Source organism: Carya illinoinensis, chromosome 3, assembly GCF_018687715.1.
Source record: "Carya illinoinensis cultivar Pawnee chromosome 3, C.illinoinensisPawnee_v1, whole genome shotgun sequence".
Classification (NCBI taxonomy): Eukaryota; Viridiplantae; Streptophyta; class Magnoliopsida; order Fagales; family Juglandaceae; genus Carya; species Carya illinoinensis.
This window is the reverse complement of record NC_056754.1, coordinates 20333179-20351264: the sequence shown is the minus strand read 5'-3', so window position 1 is coordinate 20351264 and position 18086 is coordinate 20333179. Positions and strand designations below refer to the sequence as shown.

The 18086-nt window shown below is 35.8% G+C and overlaps 2 protein-coding genes across 2 annotated transcripts; both read right to left on the bottom strand.

The window, feature by feature from the left end:
• Nucleotides 1–152: 152 nt before the first annotated feature.
• Nucleotides 153–3628, bottom strand: LOC122303713 (vesicle-associated membrane protein 722-like). The gene is made up of 5 exons (XM_043115618.1): nt 3286–3628; nt 1459–1600; nt 1224–1344; nt 1076–1138; nt 153–572 (listed from the first exon to the last, which is right to left on the bottom strand). The coding sequence occupies exons 1-5, from the start codon at nt 3473–3475 to the stop codon at nt 420–422; spliced, it is 669 nt and encodes a 222-aa protein (XP_042971552.1). The 5' UTR covers nt 3476–3628; the 3' UTR covers nt 153–419.
• A 3012-nt stretch (nt 3629–6640) lies between these two features.
• LOC122303711 (uncharacterized protein At4g13200, chloroplastic) lies at nt 6641–14377 on the bottom strand. The gene is made up of 3 exons (XM_043115616.1): nt 14063–14377; nt 12958–13112; nt 6641–7076 (listed from the first exon to the last, which is right to left on the bottom strand). The coding sequence occupies exons 1-3, from the start codon at nt 14283–14285 to the stop codon at nt 6843–6845; spliced, it is 612 nt and encodes a 203-aa protein (XP_042971550.1). The 5' UTR covers nt 14286–14377; the 3' UTR covers nt 6641–6842.
• Nucleotides 14378–18086: the final 3709 nt, after the last annotated feature.

The window sequence follows — 18086 nt, the reverse complement described above, 5'->3', positions numbered from 1 at the left end:
TTATTAACAACTTTATAGCTTAGTAATATTTATCCTCTTTTTAAAGGAAATATGAGAATAGTCTCAGTATATATATATGTATATATGAATGTGTGTATGTATGTATATATAAAGATCATAAGCTCCAAGTGCCATTTGAGTACTTCAAACAATCATCAAATGCAACGCAGTGGTTGACTCCATTTCATTGCTTCAACCTCAATGCTAAAAAATGATACTCCTCAACCAGATGTGTGTAATGTAACACATGAATGACCTGCGACAAGCTTAACACACGACATGCGACAGACTTGTTTCAAAAACACTCGGGGATACAAACTATACAGGCATCATCGTACAACATACAGCAGAAAGTGGACCATGTAACCAAAAACAAAACTATAGGTAAACCAGCATTAACCAAATCGTAGAGCACCAATTCACTTGTTACCACAATTGAAACCACCACAAGCAGCGAGAACAATGATGAGAATCAAGGCAATCAGGATACCAAGAACTATCAGCTTTATCTTCATATTCTGCAACCACATCTTTCTCCTCATCTTGGTTCCTTGCTGCCTGAAATCCTGTGCCTGTAAAAACCACATAGATCGACAATCATATTGCAACTGAAGTAAATGGGAGAATAAAAAAATCAAGCCAATTCAATATTAATAGATCCCAACGTTAAGGAAATTAAAGTCCACCTTTTGGAGAGTTCTACTGTCTCCTAAGCAGGGAAAAAAAAAAAAAAGGTTGTGGGGAAAGGAAGTATTTATGTTTAGATACACAGGCTGAACAGAAAGTTAACAACGCAAAACTACAGGAATGATTGTTGTGGTTATAGATAAGTCATTGATATACAAATTAAAAAAAAAAAAAAAAAAAAAAATCAATACCCATTACCAAAGACATCTTAACTTGGATTGCTCTTTCCATTAATTATATGTTCGTGAACCGTTGTAAACTAGATACTAAGCCCCTCGATAAGTCGTTTCCAGTTTATCTTTTCACATACCACCATCATTCCAAGATAGGGTGGTTAAAAACAAGAAAAAAGGGGGGGGAAAAGAAATGGTGATACAAAGTTGCTGACCTGAGAACGAAGGTTCTCTGTTTTATCCACCAGAAGCTCGATCTTTTCTCCACGATCAAGAACCTATGCAGAAACACGGTTAATAAAATGAAATGGACCATATAACCTTTGCAACTGGCAAAAGGAAGAGAAAGCAACTCTGCCTTACCTTCTCAATATTTTCCATCATAACTCCTTTGACTTCTGAGACCTGAGCTTTCACTTTGGCCAGCTTGCTGATCTCCTCCGGGTGATCTACACAATACTGCATCTGCTCCTTCAATTTGGGCCTATATCATTAGGCATTAAAGTAATTTATGACATCTAAAGTGAACATCCTATTTTAGAGTACATATGTGATAATTTAAAGGGGAAAAAAGAATGGAGAACAAGAAGAAGATTACCCAAACTCCTTGTTGAGGCTACCGGCAACTGCAGTTGCAGCCTTTCCCCCACCATATCTTTGGGTAAAATCCTCCTTGATTCGCTCAAGGAAGGCAATTGGAATTTGTCTCCCAACAGCCTCAACTGCAACCACACAGTAAGCTGCAATATTCAAAAGATTAGGTTAGCTCCAATAAAATTATTGTGGCAACAATTAGAAGTCCAGAAGTGAGATAAAAGGGAAACAATTATTTCAAACACCAAAACATTACCTCAAAGGAAAACATTACAGAATGAGAAATTACTATATAGCTGATCCCTTAAGATTCAATTATCAAGTCTCTCTTCTCCTTTTCACTTGTTACATATCTTTTCTTTTTTGGTAAATCTGAGATTTTCCTTAGCTGGCACAAGTATTTAGCAAATTGAAAACAAAAGAAGACTAGTAAGAAAAGGAAATAGAAAAGAACAAACCCTTCTTGTTAAAACATGAAAATCTTTAAATAAGAGAACCGGATGAACAAAGCATTTTTACAACAGGGGGGATGCCTGCAACGAAGATATTTCTCTTTCCCTCTCCTGGTGGGGGGGTGGGTGAGGATACATGATTTTATAGTTAAGTTATGCTAACCTACATGTTCTTAAAGTAACAAACTTACCAACCCTTGAAACACACACACACGTGTATCTATATATATATATATATATATTAATATGCATGCATATATATACACATACATATACATAACATTTAGAAACTATATAGTAGTACATATTAAAGAAACACTCCCCAGCCAAGTATTAATTTTTATTTCACTTCCTCATTCTGAGGAATTCAGAATTTACCAAGTCACCAGCATTTTCTAAGAAGCAAAAACAAATATAATATGAAGGTATGGAGAGATCGAGAGAGGGGAGGTTCACAATCAAGGACAGAAATAGGGCAGGAGGACTCTGTATATTTATGTCCTTAAAAGGTACCAAACCTAGAATGTTATTATAACACAATCACTTAAGTAGAAACCGTTTTTCCTATTATAGTCTCCAAATTTGTTTTGAAGGATCAATATACTTTAGAATTCTTAATATCTTCCTAACACTAGAATTCCTCAAGTATCAACCATTATTTTTAAGATAGAAGGATTGGATTCCGTTCTATAAGCATTTACGATTTTTACCAAATCAGCATTTACCACGTCGATATTTATTTATCTTTTAATTGGTAAACAAAGAGTTTAATTATAAAGGTAGGCATAGCCCAAGTACACCACCTCGATATTTATAACATCTTAAAAGTGAGAAATACTGGTATGGCTTTGTTTGAGATTCAAGACGTTCACATGATAGGATACCCCAGGTTTTCTAAACGATTTTAAAAGAAATGAATTAAAAGGAAAAGGATACCTATTTAAAAAAAGTTCTTTAAAAGTCGATCGGCAGGGGAAGTTGTTCTCCTAATTGTTCTGGTAGCCTTAGTGCTGAAAACTTGCCCATTCAGAAACTCCTAATGAACAGTTTCATTTTAAAGATATCTAAATGGCCAGATTAAAATTGATAAGCTCTAGCAGCAACGAAACAGCACCAAGAGTAAGTGTTAAATTCCCGATTTTACGATAATGACGGTCGCACTTACTCTAAAACAGAAGCTAGCATAAACAGATTCCACGTCTGTGACACAAATGAAACGCAGAGATCACCAAAGAACTCTAAATAAAAAATATATATATATATATATATATAAATATGTCTGCACATAGAGGAAACCACAGAGAAATAAAACAAGGAGATGAAGGCGTAGTAGATCGGAGGGAAAGGAATCGAAATGACGGATAAGAGAAGGGAAATACTGAAGCCGTTGTCGACGAGGTAATTGAAAGTGTGGCCGTCGCAGTTGTAGGTGAACCTGTTGTTGGAGGCGGGGAGTTTCTGGAGGCACTGGGAGGCTATGCTGGTGAAGTTGCCGCTGAATTCCGTGTATTCGGCTAGGATCACCGTCCCTCGTGCGACGAAGCTGTAGATCAACGATTGCTGCCCCATGGAATCGATAACCTCAACCCTAATCCTAGGAAAGAAAACAGAAAAGGAGAGCGGGAGAGCGAGGTGGAGTAGATGAATCAATGGTTTTATCGTCGAAATCGAGAGAGAGAGAGATGGTTTTTCCTTTGCTTTTTGCTTAAATCGGAAGGTAGAGATGGTAGCGTGGTTTTGTTTATTTTCAAATTAGTTTAGCCAACCCTGTAATTAGAGATGAAATTACTGAAATGCCATGCACTTTCTCGTTAATACATACACTATCAATAGTAACACTCTTTTGTCGACTTCTTTGTGTTTTTATTCTAAAATGATCATTAATTTAATTTAATTATAAATGGGGAAATCCTTTCCTTTTTCTATTAAAAGTATTTGGACGTAACTCTTCCTTGCTTTATGAATAAGCAAGCTTAAAATGCTAGTCGTGTATCTTTTTCCCCGTAGTTAAATGATTGCTTTAGAATATTTAGATATCGGTAAATAGTAGAAAAATAATTTAAATTAAAATACTTTATCAAGTTTTGAAAAAAAAAAAGTGGTAGAGAAAATTGAATAAAAATATTATAAAATTAAAATATATATTTTTAATATTATTTTTATTTTAAAATTTTAAAAAAATAGTATTATTTTTTGTGTTTTATTTAAGAGTTTGAAAAAGTAATAATAATTAACTAATAATTAGATAAAAAGTTAAAGATTTAAAATTAAAAATATTTTATATTTGAGTGATATTTTTAAAAAAGATATCTATAAATATTTAGCCAAGACGGAAACCTTACCATCATTTCAAAATTTTTAAGCACAAGCATTAAACAGTTAGTAATGCTAAATATATAAACAAAAGATATAGAGAATGAAAAGTTGGGACACAATAATCCAGCTACTTGTTCTTACCCCCCCCCCCCCCCCCAAAAAAAAAAAAAAAGGAAAATGTTACTTAAACTGATAAAATTGATCGACTGTAATTTTTATTAATTTAATAATTAAAGAAATAATTATTAGTGAATTGATATTTTTTATCACTAATAATTGCTCAAACCACGTAGGAATAAGCTGCTTTTTATCCCTATATATGCCAATGCCAACACATTTAGACAAAATGCATTCCCGTTGTTACATCCCAGTCAAACATGATTTGGAGTAAACCAGAGACTCCTCGACCATCCTTTTAATTTTATCCATTTTTTTTTTTTATTTTGCTGTATTATTATAAAAATATATAGTATTTGGTGTGTGTGTGTTATATTATTATTATTATTATTTTATTTTTCAGAAAACATTGTAAGGTTGATAAGTCAATCATCCAATGGATGTTGTGAAGCTTGGATTTACACGAGCGTGACAGTGATATTATACCAATCAGATTATGGAATTTCCAGCAACAATTATTTTTCAAAGGTAGGTAGGTTGGAAAAATGCCAATAATTCAGAGTATTACATACTGTAGTTTCCACAAAAATTATAGCCTTGTTTAGAGGAGAATTATCTCATTTTACTAGTTAGATTAACTTTTTCTAAAAAATAAGGGTCATTAATATTGTCCTGTCATGTCATTATCATATACATGAGATAATAATATATATAAATATATATATTGCTACTCTTTTTCTAAAATATAAAATGAGATAAACTCAAAACATAAAACATGTTCTGCATGGATGGTACTTGTGTCTTCGTTTTTACAACCTTTTTAATCGTAGGATTAGCCATATGTTTTCTGATTCATTTCTAAAAACTGGTGCCAGATTAGCTGCCAGGGAGGTCCAGAATATTGTATGTAGTATCAAGTCGAGGTTGAATTTTGTCCATTCTCAACTCGCATTTAACAAACATCATGTCTCTATGTCTAATCTAATGTCTATATACCAATTTTAAATATTGCCAAGAAACCATCAACATTGATACAATCTAAGAAATTAAATTATCAATAAATTATAGTGATCATTTTCCTTTTATTATAATCTGATAATCAAAATTACATCATGTCATATATTCTTTATACTTTTTTTTTTATATATATATAACGTTAGATATAATTTTTAAATATATAACAGCAGCTACTCATTCAAAAGAAAAAAAAGGTGAAATCTCTCATTTTTTAATGAATTTTTTATATGAATTTTAACTTGAATAATGCTAGTCTCACTGCTCTCAACTACAGCTGGCATTTTTTTAATTTTTTTACTTCGTGATTAAGATTGTGTTTTTTAATGATATTGTAAATTCTAAAAAAGAAAAAAAATTAAGAATATTAAAAAAATCCAAAAAACAAAACATACCAAAATAACTAATGGTAGCTGCTAGCCTGCTGTGGCAATGCCACCCTTCTAAATTTACCTTTTCATTCATTGTCAGAATCGAATTTAAGATACTCATGTTTATCAGTTTTTAATAATGGAAGATTAAACAGTTTCATTAATTCCATTTGTAAAAAATATAATATATAATACTAAATATATATTTTCTTTCAATGTTTTTATGATGCCGTTGAGTTGGTATCTGCGTACGCAGTAGAGCGTCCAATTTAATTTGTTGTCGTTTTCACTTTTCACGATATCGCGCACAAGGTGAGAGTTTGGGGCGACCTCAACTTTAACCAGGTTTAATATTAGTTGTTGCCTTTGCAAGCATAAGATTCCAGAGCCAGCTCACAATTCACAAAGATGCAAGCAAGGAATAATTAAAGATATAATTAATCAAACACACACACAGACAATTAAAAAAAAAAAGAAGAAGACAGATATCAATTATCTTTATCTGAAATTAAATTAATCTGTTACACATTTCTAACTAAAATACATAGATACAAATGTTTTATTAGTATAAAATCTATAATATATGTGATTAGGTAAATCTTCTCAACCAAAACATTTTGAGTTTTGCAATCAATTGGCTCATAAAAATTGTTGAATTTTAGAAGTTAAATAACCTATAAACTATGATTCTTGATGACCCGAGAAAGGAATTTAGAGTTTCACGTCACTGATATTGATTGCAAAGAAGTTAATCAGAGAGAAGATGATGATGCTCAATAAAATTTTGAGAGAGATCAATGTATTTAACCTACATTTTAGTGAAGTTTTCGAAGTCTCACATCACTAGCTAACATAGAACCAAAAGAAATTAAAGAAAGAGAAGATCAAGGAACTGAATGAATTTTGGAGATTAATGTACTAAAATTGCTTTTTGTAAGTTCTGCTTTTTGTATAATAAATAATACATCGTATATAACTAATTTAATTACAAATAATATTTTTTATTTGATAAATTTAACTATTTCCGCGCATTGGACAGGTCGGCGACAAGTTTATTTACAAGATGGCCTAAATCAGAAAGAAAAATTCATTATACCATATTCCAGCTAGAGATGCACTCATAAATCATCATCATTTGACACCCCTAAAACAGGTTCTACCTCGTCGGAAGCACCACCATCCGACTCGGCTGTCGGGGTACTCAGACCCGATGGCGAAGTAACTGAACTAATTGAATCTGTGGCTGGGGCTATATCAATTGAAGTAGACTTTGATGTAACGAGGCCTTGTGCCTCCATGGCCTCCCTTGCTGCTTTCTCCTTGGCTCTTTTGGCTCTTTCCAACACATCTTCCTGCCAACAATAAACGAATAAATAGGCCATTTCAAACATTGAGGGATAGGTGTTATGCTTCTAATTCAAAACTAATAATAAAAGTGCCCTTAAGAAGTTGTTTCAAATAAAATGTTTGATCTTCACGATTCTCATTGACCAACAAAGATTTCTTTAAACCCGAGCATTTTTCAAATAAATGATAGGCATATGGCAAAATGGAGTTCTTGAGCAGTGATAAACGTATTTTTCACACGTATAGCTATTGTTGCGAATTCAGAATCCAATTACATACAAATGGTTTTAGTTTGAAGTGGACTGGCATACAAAGTCGACTGATTAAAACATTCATAACAGAAACTCCAATGACAAATTTATCAAGGTTGGCTGTTCTACATTTGTGGCGGACTTTCAGCAGGGGATTGATAAACGCAATCAAATTCGCAATTCTATACCCCAAGATTATTTTGAGTCTCAATCAATCCAAGGGGAAAAAATTCCTCATCTTGGCAAGTTATAATATCAGATTAATAGATTTAAAATAGAGCCCCATAAAACACAGAAATCAAAACCCATTTCTGTAGCACAAGAATGTCAATAACAATCAATTTCATCATGATGGTTAAAAATGGATTCTTTCATGATTTCATCAGTTCTACCTGCTTTCCAAGCTATAGATACGGTTCCTTGCCAAAAACCACTATTATGGTCACCTTGCTATGTGTTAAGGCAGAAGAATTGCATAACATCAAGGAACCTTCTAGAAGTATGGAGAATAATTCTGGAGAATCTCTTTGTAACCGAAAGGGTGACTAGGCTAGCTAGGTGTCAAAAAATGAATGGTCATAGGTTGCAATTCCGTTATGAAAAAGGTCTATATATGCTGAGCTCGTGTATGATGTAGCTGTGTAAGAAAATATTCTCTGAAATACAAAGGATACTTTGTAGCAAAGTTCTATAGGAACTTTTCACAAACACCTTGTGTTCATTCTTACCTTTCTGCGTTTTATCATGGTATCCAGAGCCAAACGGACCAACACCCTCATTTCTTTCTTTCATCTTCTCATGGCTACCCCAGAAAAATCCCTCTCCACCTCCGTTACTCCAACTCTTCTTAATTCAGCCTCTCATTTTATCACCGTTAAACTCACCATTGACAATTTTCTTTTATAGAAGGCTCAAATTGTACCCTTCCTGAAAGGGCATCAACTTTTTCGATTTGTTGATGGCTCTTTTCCCATGCCGCCTGCCATGCTTGATGACAAACCTAATCCAGCCTGTACTCAGTGGTGTTTATAGGATCAGTTGATAATTTCTACTATAAATTCTTCTCTATCTGACTCAGTCTTGGCACAAGTTTTGGATTGTTCTACCTCCTGTGAGGTATGGATGACCTTAAATAACTTGTTTGCTGCCAAATCCTCTGCCCACCTCATCCACACCAAATTTCAGCTTGCCACTCTCAAGAAAGGCCCCGAATCTGTGTGACTATTATAACAAGGTGAAGGCTCTTGCCTCTACTCTAGGTGCAGCTGGTCATCCTCTTGATGACTCTGAATTCTCCATTTACTTCTTGCTGGTCTTGGTACCGAATATGAATCTTTAGTTACCTCCCTTACTATTCAACCTGATTCCCTTTCTCCTCATCAGATTTTTAGCTACCTTCTAAATCATGAATCTCAGCTTGCTCATCAAACCCAGTCTCTTTTATCGGGTACTCCTCTAGCAGCTCGTAACACCACCAAGTTCACACCTCCTGCTGATCCATATCGTGGTCATGCTAACTCTTTCCGCGGGGGCCGTCGTGGTCGTGGCTCTGATTGGGGTATTCTCCCTGACCCACGTCTACCCCAACAACACTTCAATCCACATCTTGATTCAAGGCCGGTGTGCCAGGTATGCAACAAACCAGGTCACCTGGCTGTTGCATGTTATCATCGATTCGATCACTCTTATCAATCCCCACCCCCTGCTTCCTTTTCTGCTAAATTACTCAACTCTTAGCCCATCTTCAGCTTTCCCAAACACTTGGTTCCCCGATACTACCGCCACTCATCACTTTACTTCTGATGTTACTAACCTTAATGTGGATTCTAGTGTATATCAAGGCTCTAACCAAGTATGTATCGGTGATGGCTCTAGTCTTCCAATTCAACATGTTGGTTGGGCCCAACTCAGCTCCAACAATGGCAAATTTCTTCTCAAAAATCTTCTGCATGTTCTCTCTATCTCTCGCAATCTTCTTTCTGTTCGTCAGTTTTGCCATGATAACGGTGTATTTTTTAAGTTTCACTCTTCTATGTTTTTTGTGAAGGATGCAAATTCCTCGGAAGTTCTTCTTCAGGGGTCTGTTGAGGATGGTCTGTATGTGCTCCAATCGGCTGAAGTGTCTTCACCTATCTCACCACAAGCTTTCGCTTGAATCCGCACCTCTACTCAGCTATGGCACTCCCAGTTGGGTCACCCCTCCTCCCACACAACATCTTTGATTCTTCGTAGGTTTTGTCTTCCTCTCAACACTAGTACTGCTCTTCTCTCTTGTCCAGTGTGCTCCACTGCTAAAGCTCATACTCTACCTCACCCTGCCTCTTCCACCCAATCCACTCATTCCTTTCAATTAGTGTTTCTTGATGAATGGGGACCTGCTTCCGTTATATCTACTAAAGGATCCCATTACTTTTTATCCATTGTAGATAATAAAATCCGCACCTCTACTAAAGGATCCCGTTCTAAGTTCATCTGGTGTTTTCCTATGCAATTAAAATCCAATGTTTCCTCTATTGTTTTAGCTTTTCTGAAATATGTTAACACTCAATTCTCATCTCAACTACTCTTAGTTCAAATAGATGGGGGAGGTGAATTTCGGCCTCTTCAATCTGTCTTTTGAAATTTGGGCATCAATCATCGACTCACTTGTCCATATTCTCACCAACAAAATGGTAGTGGCGAACAGCGTCACCGCCACATGGTTGAAACAGGTCTATCCCTCATCTCCCATGTCTCGATCCCTCAAATTTATTGGGCTGATGCTTTTCAAACAGCCACATATCTCATAAATTGCATGCCTACTCCAATCCTTAATAATCAGTCCCCTTTTGAAGTATTGATGGGTTTACCTCCTAATTATTTTTTTCTTCGTGTGTTTGGGTTTGCGTGTTGGCCTAATCTAAGGCCTTATAATCATCACAAATTGGACTACTATTCCAAGCAATGTGTCTTTCTGGGCTACAACCCAAATCACAAGGGATATATTTGTTTTCATATTCCAACGGGCCGTAGTTATATCTCTAGGGATGTTACTTTTGATGAGAATTGTTTTCCCTTTTCTCAGCCCACTAGTCCTCCTCACTCTGTTGGCCCACTCAATTCTCAAACTGGCTCATCTACCTTGCTGCAACTTCACCCTTACATCTTCAGCCCATCTTGTCTCAGCCCACTACTCCTACTCATTCTACTGGACCATCTTCCGCAACAGAAACATCTCAAATTACACCACATACTTTGGTTCTGAGCCTAGCCCCATCACATTCTCCCCCACTATTCCACTTCATCTTCTCGCGAAAACCCTATCCGCATAGACCCTCTCCCACTTTCTTCTCTCAATGATTCCTCAGGGTCTTCTTCTTCCAATCCAGCCCCTCCTCTCAAACACTCCATGGTTACCAGGTCTCAAACACAGTCTCTGTCGTCTTCACTAAACAGATGGGACCATTACTTGACCTCCATCAAAATCCATGACATCTCTCACTCACCTTTCCTCTGATTCACCAGTCTTCATCTCTATTCCCAAAGAAACCTCCTCTTTCTCGGAAGCCTCCAAACACCCTGAATAGCGCACTGCCATGTCCACCGAAATAGATGCTCTCCTTCAAAATCGAACTTGGGATCTTGTCCCTTCCTCTCCATCCTATAATCTTCTCGATTCCAAGTGGGTTTTGAAAACTAAATGGCGTACTGATGGAACACTTGAGCGTCGCAAGGCTCGGCTTGTAGCTCAGGGGTTCCATTAGCAACCGGGTCTAGATTATACTGAGACGTTTAGTCCGGTTGTAAAACCCACTACTATTCGTCTTCTTCTCTCTTTGGCAGTTTCTAGTAATTCGCCACTTCATGATTGGACATACAAAATGCATTCCTGCAGGGAGACCTTGAAGATGATGTTTACATGAAACAACCTCCTGGGTTTGTGCATCCTGACTTTCCGCACCATGTTTGTAAGTTGAGAAAGTCTATATATGGTCTAAAACAGGCTTCTAGAGCCTGGTTTGCCAAGCTTAGTGATAGATTATTATCTTTAGGTTTTCGTTGTTCGCCTTCTAATTCATCTCTATTTATTCTTCGTACTGATTTGGGCTGTTTATATATTCTAATTTATGTCGATGACATCTTAGTAACTGGATCTCATTCCTCTCTTATATCAAATTTTATCAATGCATTGCGTGTTTCATTCCCTGTTAAAGATCTTGGATTGCTACATTATTTCTTGGGTATTGAAGTACATAGAACATCTTCTGGTTTATTTTTATCTTAGTCCAAATATATAATTGATTTATTACACCGTACCAACATGCACAATTCAAAATGTGTTTCCACTGCCACGTCCTCTTCTGAGAAACTCACTGCTCATGACGGTTGTACTTTTGATGATCCTCAATGGTATCATAGTGTAGTTGGTAGTTTACAATACTTGACTTTTACAAGACCTGATATCTCATTGGCTGTAAATCGCATCTGTCAATTCATGCACCATCCTTAGCTTCCTCACTGGATAGCAATCATATGTATTTTGCGTTATTTCAATAATACTCGATATCTTGGTCTCTGTTTTTCTTCTAATTCTTCACAACAATTATCTACCCTCACTGATGCCGACTGGGCTGGATGCCTTGATGATCGACGATCCACAAGTGGTTTTGGTGTATATTTTGGGAATCATTTGATTTCTTGGGGATCTAAGAAACAACCCACAATTACTTGGTCGTCTACTGAAACCAAGTATAAATCTGTTGCTAATATTGCTTGTGAGATTATTTGGCTGCAACCTCTCTTGGGAGAACTTGGCATTTTTCTCTCTACTCCTCCTGCATTCTAGTGTGACAATCTTGGCGCCACATACCTGTCCATGAACCTAGTTTTGCATTCTCGAACAAAACATGTGGAGTTGGACTACCATTTTGTGCGTGAAAGAGTGTCAGCCAAATCACTGCAAGTCTTGTTCGTGTCCAGTAAAGATCAGATTGCGGATATACTCACTAAACCTCTCTCTACCAATCAGTTTTTGCATCTTCGATCAAGCCTCACTCTTACTACAATGCCGCTTGAATTGCGGGGGGGTGTTAAGGTAGAAGAATTACATAACATCAAAGAACCTTCTAGAAGTATGGAGAATAATTCTGGAGAATCTCTTTGTAACTGAAAGGGTGACTAGGCTAGCTAGGTGTAAAAAAATGTATGATCATAGGTTGCAATTCTGTTATGAAAAAGGTCTATATATGCTGAGCTCGTGTATGATGTAGCTGTGTAAGAAAATATTCTCTGAAATACAAAGGATACTCTGTAGCAAAGTTCTATAGGAACTTTTCGCAAACACCTTGTTTTCATTCTTACCTTTCTGCGTTTTATCACTATGCACCTTCGTCCAAGGGATGGGTGTAATGTTTTTACTTCTTTTTCTAACTTTGGTTTCCAAAACAATAATACGTGGTGAAGTGTTAGCTTTCTTCTCCGAAATATACAAGGGTTTTTATAATTACTACATACTTTTACTTGTCTACAATAGAAAACAAGCTATATGTGATTTCCCAAAAGAGTTGAACTGCAATAAAGCGAACAACATAAAAGAAGATAGAATGTAGCTTAAAGTAAGTAATGAATCTATGGCATAACTTGAATTGCACACTACCTGGAAATCCTGCACTTGCTTTTGTTGCTCTGCTTGCAGCCGACTAATTGCACCCAAAAACTCTCCCACTGTAGACTCAATTCGTTCATTTAGGGCTTCTGCTAGAGCTTTTCCCAAGAAAAATGCATCCAAAACACTCCTACTGTCACTATCACCTGCAGGATTCAGTACCTCACTTGTTTGCAAGAGAACAGAAGAAAAAATACCGTGCACTAGAAATGTTATATAAACAGTCAAATCGTTTTTGAGAAAAGAAAAATCCTTCCAATTAGTTTAAGTTTCCGTATTTATCACATCCTCTCCTCCTGGGAAGTGACTCATCTAAAGCAAAAACATCACCAACATATTTGCTGAGGCATTAAATCCAGGGCAACTAAAAGCAAAAAATCTTTTTGCATCATGATTCATGAAAACAAAACAGCTGGCCACATGGGTGAAGTTGCAACGTTTAATACTACTATCCTTCCCCCTCCCTCTCCTGTAAATCCACTTCCTTGAATCACATCCCAGCTTATTAATTCTACACATTTCTTTCCCTCCGCCTCTGCTTGTCTGTCGATTTAAAAGTTCATCATTCGCAAAGTACAAGATTTACGAGCTCCATACGAAGCTAAACTTTCAGGTTACTCAGTGAGCATATGTTACCTCCTCTCACATTCAAACACAGAAGAGAGAGAGAGAGAGAGAGAGAGAGAGAGAGAGAGAGAGAGAGAGAGAGAGGAAAACGAACTCATGTTTCAGATATTACACAACAAAATGAGCAGAAGATAAATACAGAGAAAGGAAGAAATCTAAGATGGAAAGCAGTAGTGAACCAACCTCTTAAAGTTTAGGAATTGGAATACAAAGTAATGTATCCCAACCTTGAAATCGAAGAGCAGTTAGCATATAATTATCGAACACACATGAAACATCAAGTTGTCTCATATCCTCAATCATAGAAACAACTCCCCTTAACAGTTTCGTAAGAAACCCCCTCCAGATAGTTTAACAACTTACTAGTTATTTCACAGCACCAAAGCAACCTATTAATAGCCATTTTTATTTTTTACCGTTATTTTTTTTCCAAAAAAATGAAAAATTTAAAGAAGAGAGGGTATTGTACCAGAGCCAGAACCCCCGGGTCGGGTGCTGCTATTGCAACATATTCTGATTCTATGAGGTTCTTTCGCTGCAGAAAATCTGAGACCTCTGGTCTTGAGATTTGAGGAAGATAGAGCACGAGGAAAGAGTGAATTGGAGGCATAGTAATGATGTGTAATTTGTGGTATAGACGGTGAAGAAGAAAACGGGAGTGGGGAAGCTGAAGCCGAAAACCCCATACTCATTTTTTTTCCCCAGTACGTAAAAATCCTGTTGCCTACCTCTCGATTTTTCTCCTCAATCAAACGATTCAAACGCAATAAAAGAGCTTTTTTTTTTTTTTTTTTTCCAAGAAAAAAAAAATTATGTTTTAAAGCAGAAATAAACATCATCGGATGGCCGCTCGTAGTAGAGGGTTGAATGGTCCAGGCCCAATAAAAAAAATAAAAAACCGAACTCTCGTTATGGACTCTGACTCTCAATGTTTTCCTTTAGGAACTTCAGTTGGATTTTGGTAGATCAGCGTCGGAGTTCTTGATGATTGGACCTGAGTCAGATGAGACTTTATGCTAAGTTTAGGACCCATGCATTTTTGTACATGGGCATGAATAATAACAATTTCATGACTCCTTTACAAACTCCACTTTTTAAAAAGTACAGGATTAAAACATGCATGCGAGCTCAACCCCACAGTCAGCATGGCAGCCCAGCCCAAACAAAGCGTTAAAGAATGAAGAAGAATAAGCATATATTCAGAGCACGTACGTACGTACGGGTAGATACATATTTCTTGACTCATTCACCTTCTCCATACCTCATGCATATCTCTGCCTCCTTTCTAATTCTCCATTCCTTCTATTTTTCGTCTTTTTTTTTCCCCCTTTCGTTCTTCTGTTTTTGGCAATTTGTTTAAAAAAAAAAAAAAAGGTAGGAGGCTTGCCCTTACGAGTTTGGCATATGATCACGAAAGGCAGGCCGGTTAATTAATTAGTTGATTAAGATATTAATTCGATATATAAAGTAATGATCAAAATCAGATAAAATACACTGAGTTTTCTCTAATTGTTTATTGATAAAAATTCTGAAGAAAAAGTTGGACTTATATAAGGGACATGATTTGACCCCAAGCACCCACCTAACATTAATAAAATTACAAAGCAACAAAGCAAGTAAGCCACCTTGCCAATATATGCTAGGGTTTTAATATATAATTAACTTTTAATTATACTCTGATCTTAATCTTATTATTTCGTGTCGAGTTTACAAATTGTATCAACTGTCGTCCCACATCGATCTTATATACATATTCTCCATTCTCCTTATTATAAAAATTATGATTTATATTGTTTCCAATTTGATTAGCTTATGTATATACGTTCTAATATTGATAGGATATTTGAAAAGCTACACGTACGTACAAGAAATATTAAAGAGTCTATGCCCCATAAAATTAAGCTGTCTCCACAATTACAAAAGATGGAGGCCAGTCCTCATTGTCGGATCATATATATCCACCCACTACTTTTGCTTACCTCGATCCGTATCTCATGTTTCCTAGACAATTCGATCAATTCCTATATATATTTATAGTTCCTGATCATGAGTGGATCCCTTCTGTCTTGCAAGTATTTTCTCTTTAAATCTTGTCGGTGCCCATCAAGGAGGAGTCAAATAATTGATGAACATTTGAGATCAACCTTATAGGGGTTTAGGTGATCTCTTTGAATTCATGACGGTATTGGCCTAAATCTCTATATATAATGCCTCAAATATCTATCTTTTCTTAATTTCTTTCCACCTTAATTCCTTCTTTTTGGGTACGGTTAGTTCGTGTTTTGTAGACTATTTTCCAGGTACCTTAATTTTGGTTTGACGTCTTTGCGTGTTCGGCTGGCAATATTTAAGAAACGCTTTAATGATTTGGATATCATATATAGTACATGATGATGATCAGCTAGCTGGATTAAGATCTGCATGATGCCGACATCATTACCTAAAAAGCAATTTAATGGCGTCATTGACTCATTGTAAGTAAATATGTTTAAACCAAGCAGGACGGATCTTATCTTCACATCGTGATGTATATATGTATGTGTGTGACAGTGTGTGTGTGTGTGTGTGTATGTATATATTGCCAACTAATGAAACTATAATTAAACCCGTGAATCCTTTATTCATTCAGAAATAAATACCATTTTTTTTAAATCTCTTTTTCTTCTGATCTGCTTTCACTTATCATTCATCATGATCATCAATATCTGATCTCCCTCTCAATGGTTGAAAGTATCGGCACAAAAAGAGGCACCGTGGGAGCTAGCTAGGGTTTTGGGTGAGTATATAACTAATTTGTTGTTTTCTTTTCGGAGATTATAAGTTATAAAAATTTTTTTATTTCTTTTTTACTCTATTTTTTCAATGACTAATTACAACAAAAACACCTCATATCTAATTATAGGTTTACAAGAATTGCCCAAGAACATTATCTAATAGGTTTACATGCAATTCATGATCAGTCAGGACATAGCAGGAAACTAAGCCTAATAAAAAAGAATAATAGACTTGGTAGGTAATTGGTCAATTTTCACCGATACAATCATCATGAATCGATGACCGGAGAAACAAACATGCAACAATGTTGAAATTGCACTGTAATTTTACCGTGGCAATATGCTCCATTCATGGACATGCTCATCGGTATATACAATTATATAATATATATGCATGCATGCAGGAAGTGCTAGTGATGTCTACTAGCCCCACACTATGTCCAGCATCACCTGACTTGACACAAGTGATCAAGATCGATCGAATACTATATATACAGTTTGGTTTGAATATTTTCTTCCTTTCTCTTTCTCTTTCTCTTTCTCTTTTCCTTTTCCTTTTTCTTTTTCTCTTCCATCAAATTAAAACAAAGATAGAATATGATTGGTAGCTGGTTGCAGATGGATAGATAGATTATTCAAACAACAGAAAAAGATACTGTTATTATTATGAAATCATAGGGTGTTGGGGGAGGGTGCTGCCTCATGACTTTTGCTTGGTTTCAGCTTTATTGGATGGTGTGTCTGACAAGACAAAAGCAAAGTCCAAAGGGCCCTGAAATTATTTCACAAAACAAAGCGTCCCCTCTCTCTCTCTCTCTCTCTCTCTCAGAAATGAGTAAAACTGCTGCTAATCATGTTCTGCTCCTAACTGTTGTCTCTCAGATTTCTTTCTTATCTGCGTCTTTTCCCTGCCGGCTGCCTCAGCTAGCTCTGAAATTCAAATTGGAATGAAGTGAAACCCATGCAGCTCTCCCATGCCAGATGATCTTCTTCGTCTTTCTTTTCAATCTTTTAATAGATATATCTTCTTCTTCTTTTCTTTGACATTATTATATCATGGGTTTTCTTGTTTTGGAGTACTAAACCCACCAAGAAACTTAAAAAAAAAAAAAATCAATCTGTTGTTACTCCCGTCTTTAGTACAAGATATTATGAGTACTTCAGTAAACAATTTTAACAATATATATAGCATTTTGTGATATATAATTGAATATCAAATTATCCATATTCGAGATCAGCATTTAATATATAATTTTTTAAACAAATTGTTCATCCAATTTTTCAACTCAACTCATTTCAATTTTTCATAAAAAAAGTTAAACTCAATTGAACCTACTTCATATATTTCAACCTAAAATGTCAAATCAATCTCAATCTAAAAAAAGTTAAACTCATCTCAATCAAACCTACAAAATATTACTATTCACAACTCAATTTATTTCATCATCCGAACGTAACATCAATCTCCCTATATTTCCAGCTAGTTCTCAGACATCCACAATATCTTAATTAGGCCAAAAAAATCATACAAGCCAAACAATATATATATATATATATATATAATATTTTATGTTTGCTAATTACTTCCATACCAACGATATTAATCACACAATCCTCATCAACATATGGAACAAATAGAAGGGAACATACACATGATGATAGTAAAATAGAGTATCTCGCTATACATTTCTAGCAAAAAAGAAAGGACGAAAGAGAAGA